A 1,044-nucleotide genomic window follows, 5' to 3' on the forward strand; every position below is an offset into this window, starting at 1 on the left:
TTGTTATTTTGTCCCCGCCCTGTATTGTGTGATTGTGGCCCCTCCCCTCCCTATATTGTGTGATTGTGGCCCCTCCCTATACTGTGTGATTGTGGCCCCTCCCTATATTGTGTGATTGTGGCCCCTCCCCTCCCTCTCTATCGTTATATGATGTATTACACTCCGGGGGCATGTGATGTGTGATTGTGGCCCCTCCTGTGACAGCGCCGGGGTCGGACGGACCGGAACCTTCATTGCTTTGGACCGGCTGATGCAGCACATTCGGGATCATGAATATGTTGATGTTCTGGACCTTGTGGCAGAACTCCGCTCGTACAGAATGTGCATGGTGCAGACCGAGGTGCGTGCCTCATCCTTTCCCTGGTGGGGGCGGGGCTGGCAGCATATTCTCTTTGTGGGAGGGGCTTCCATCTTTTCTGCACAGCGATTGGCTGATCTGGGGGTGATGGGGCGGGATTTCCATGCCCGGTGGGTGGGATCAGCGGGATTATTATAAATGATGATGAGCCGGAGAGTCTTTATCTTCGTGGTTCTGCTCGGCATGCTGAGCGGTTCCTCACACCGGGCCGGTGACCTCTGACCCCGACCTTCTCTTTCAGGAACAATTCATTTTCATCCATCAGTGTGTCCAGCTCATGTGGAAGAAGAAGAAGCAGCAGTTCCGGATCAGCGACGTCATCTATGAGAACGTCAGCAAGTCGTAGAGGAGACGTCCCGGTGAGAACGCCCCTCCCCCCCGTGTCTGGGAGCCGTACGTCACAATGGGGCCCCAAAGCTGAACTACCAGATGTGCAGGGTGACTGATCTTGTCTCCGCCCCCTCCTGTAATAAAGACCGCCCACTGCTGCTCTCTCCTTGTGCAGGGTGACTGATCTTGTCTCCGCCCCCTCCTGTAATAAAGACCGCCCGCTGCTCCTCTCTCCTTGTGCAGGGTGACTGGTCTTGTCTCCGCCCCCTCCTGTAATAAAGACCGCCCGCTGCTCCTCTCTCCTTGTGCAGGGTGACTGGTCTTGTCTCCGCCCCCTCCTGTAATAAAGACCGCCC

The 1,044-nt window shown here is 56.1% G+C and overlaps 1 protein-coding gene across 1 annotated transcript in view; it reads left to right on the forward strand.

Moving 5' to 3' along the window:
- Positions 1-1,044, forward strand: part of LOC108804116 (receptor-type tyrosine-protein phosphatase O-like) — a 4,859-nt gene that overhangs the window by 333 nt on the left and 3,482 nt on the right. The window contains exons 2-3 of the mRNA XM_018575879.1: positions 205-340; positions 600-717. Of these exons, the coding sequence (XP_018431381.1) occupies positions 205-340; positions 600-704 (241 nt within the window). The 3' untranslated portion in view covers positions 705-717. The remainder of the gene's footprint in view (positions 1-204; positions 341-599; positions 718-1,044) is intronic.

The sequence above is a fragment of the Nanorana parkeri genome, unplaced genomic scaffold, assembly GCF_000935625.1.
Source record: "Nanorana parkeri isolate BGI_ZX_2015 unplaced genomic scaffold, ASM93562v1 scaffold5225, whole genome shotgun sequence".
NCBI lineage: Eukaryota > Metazoa > Chordata > Amphibia > Anura > Dicroglossidae > Nanorana > Nanorana parkeri.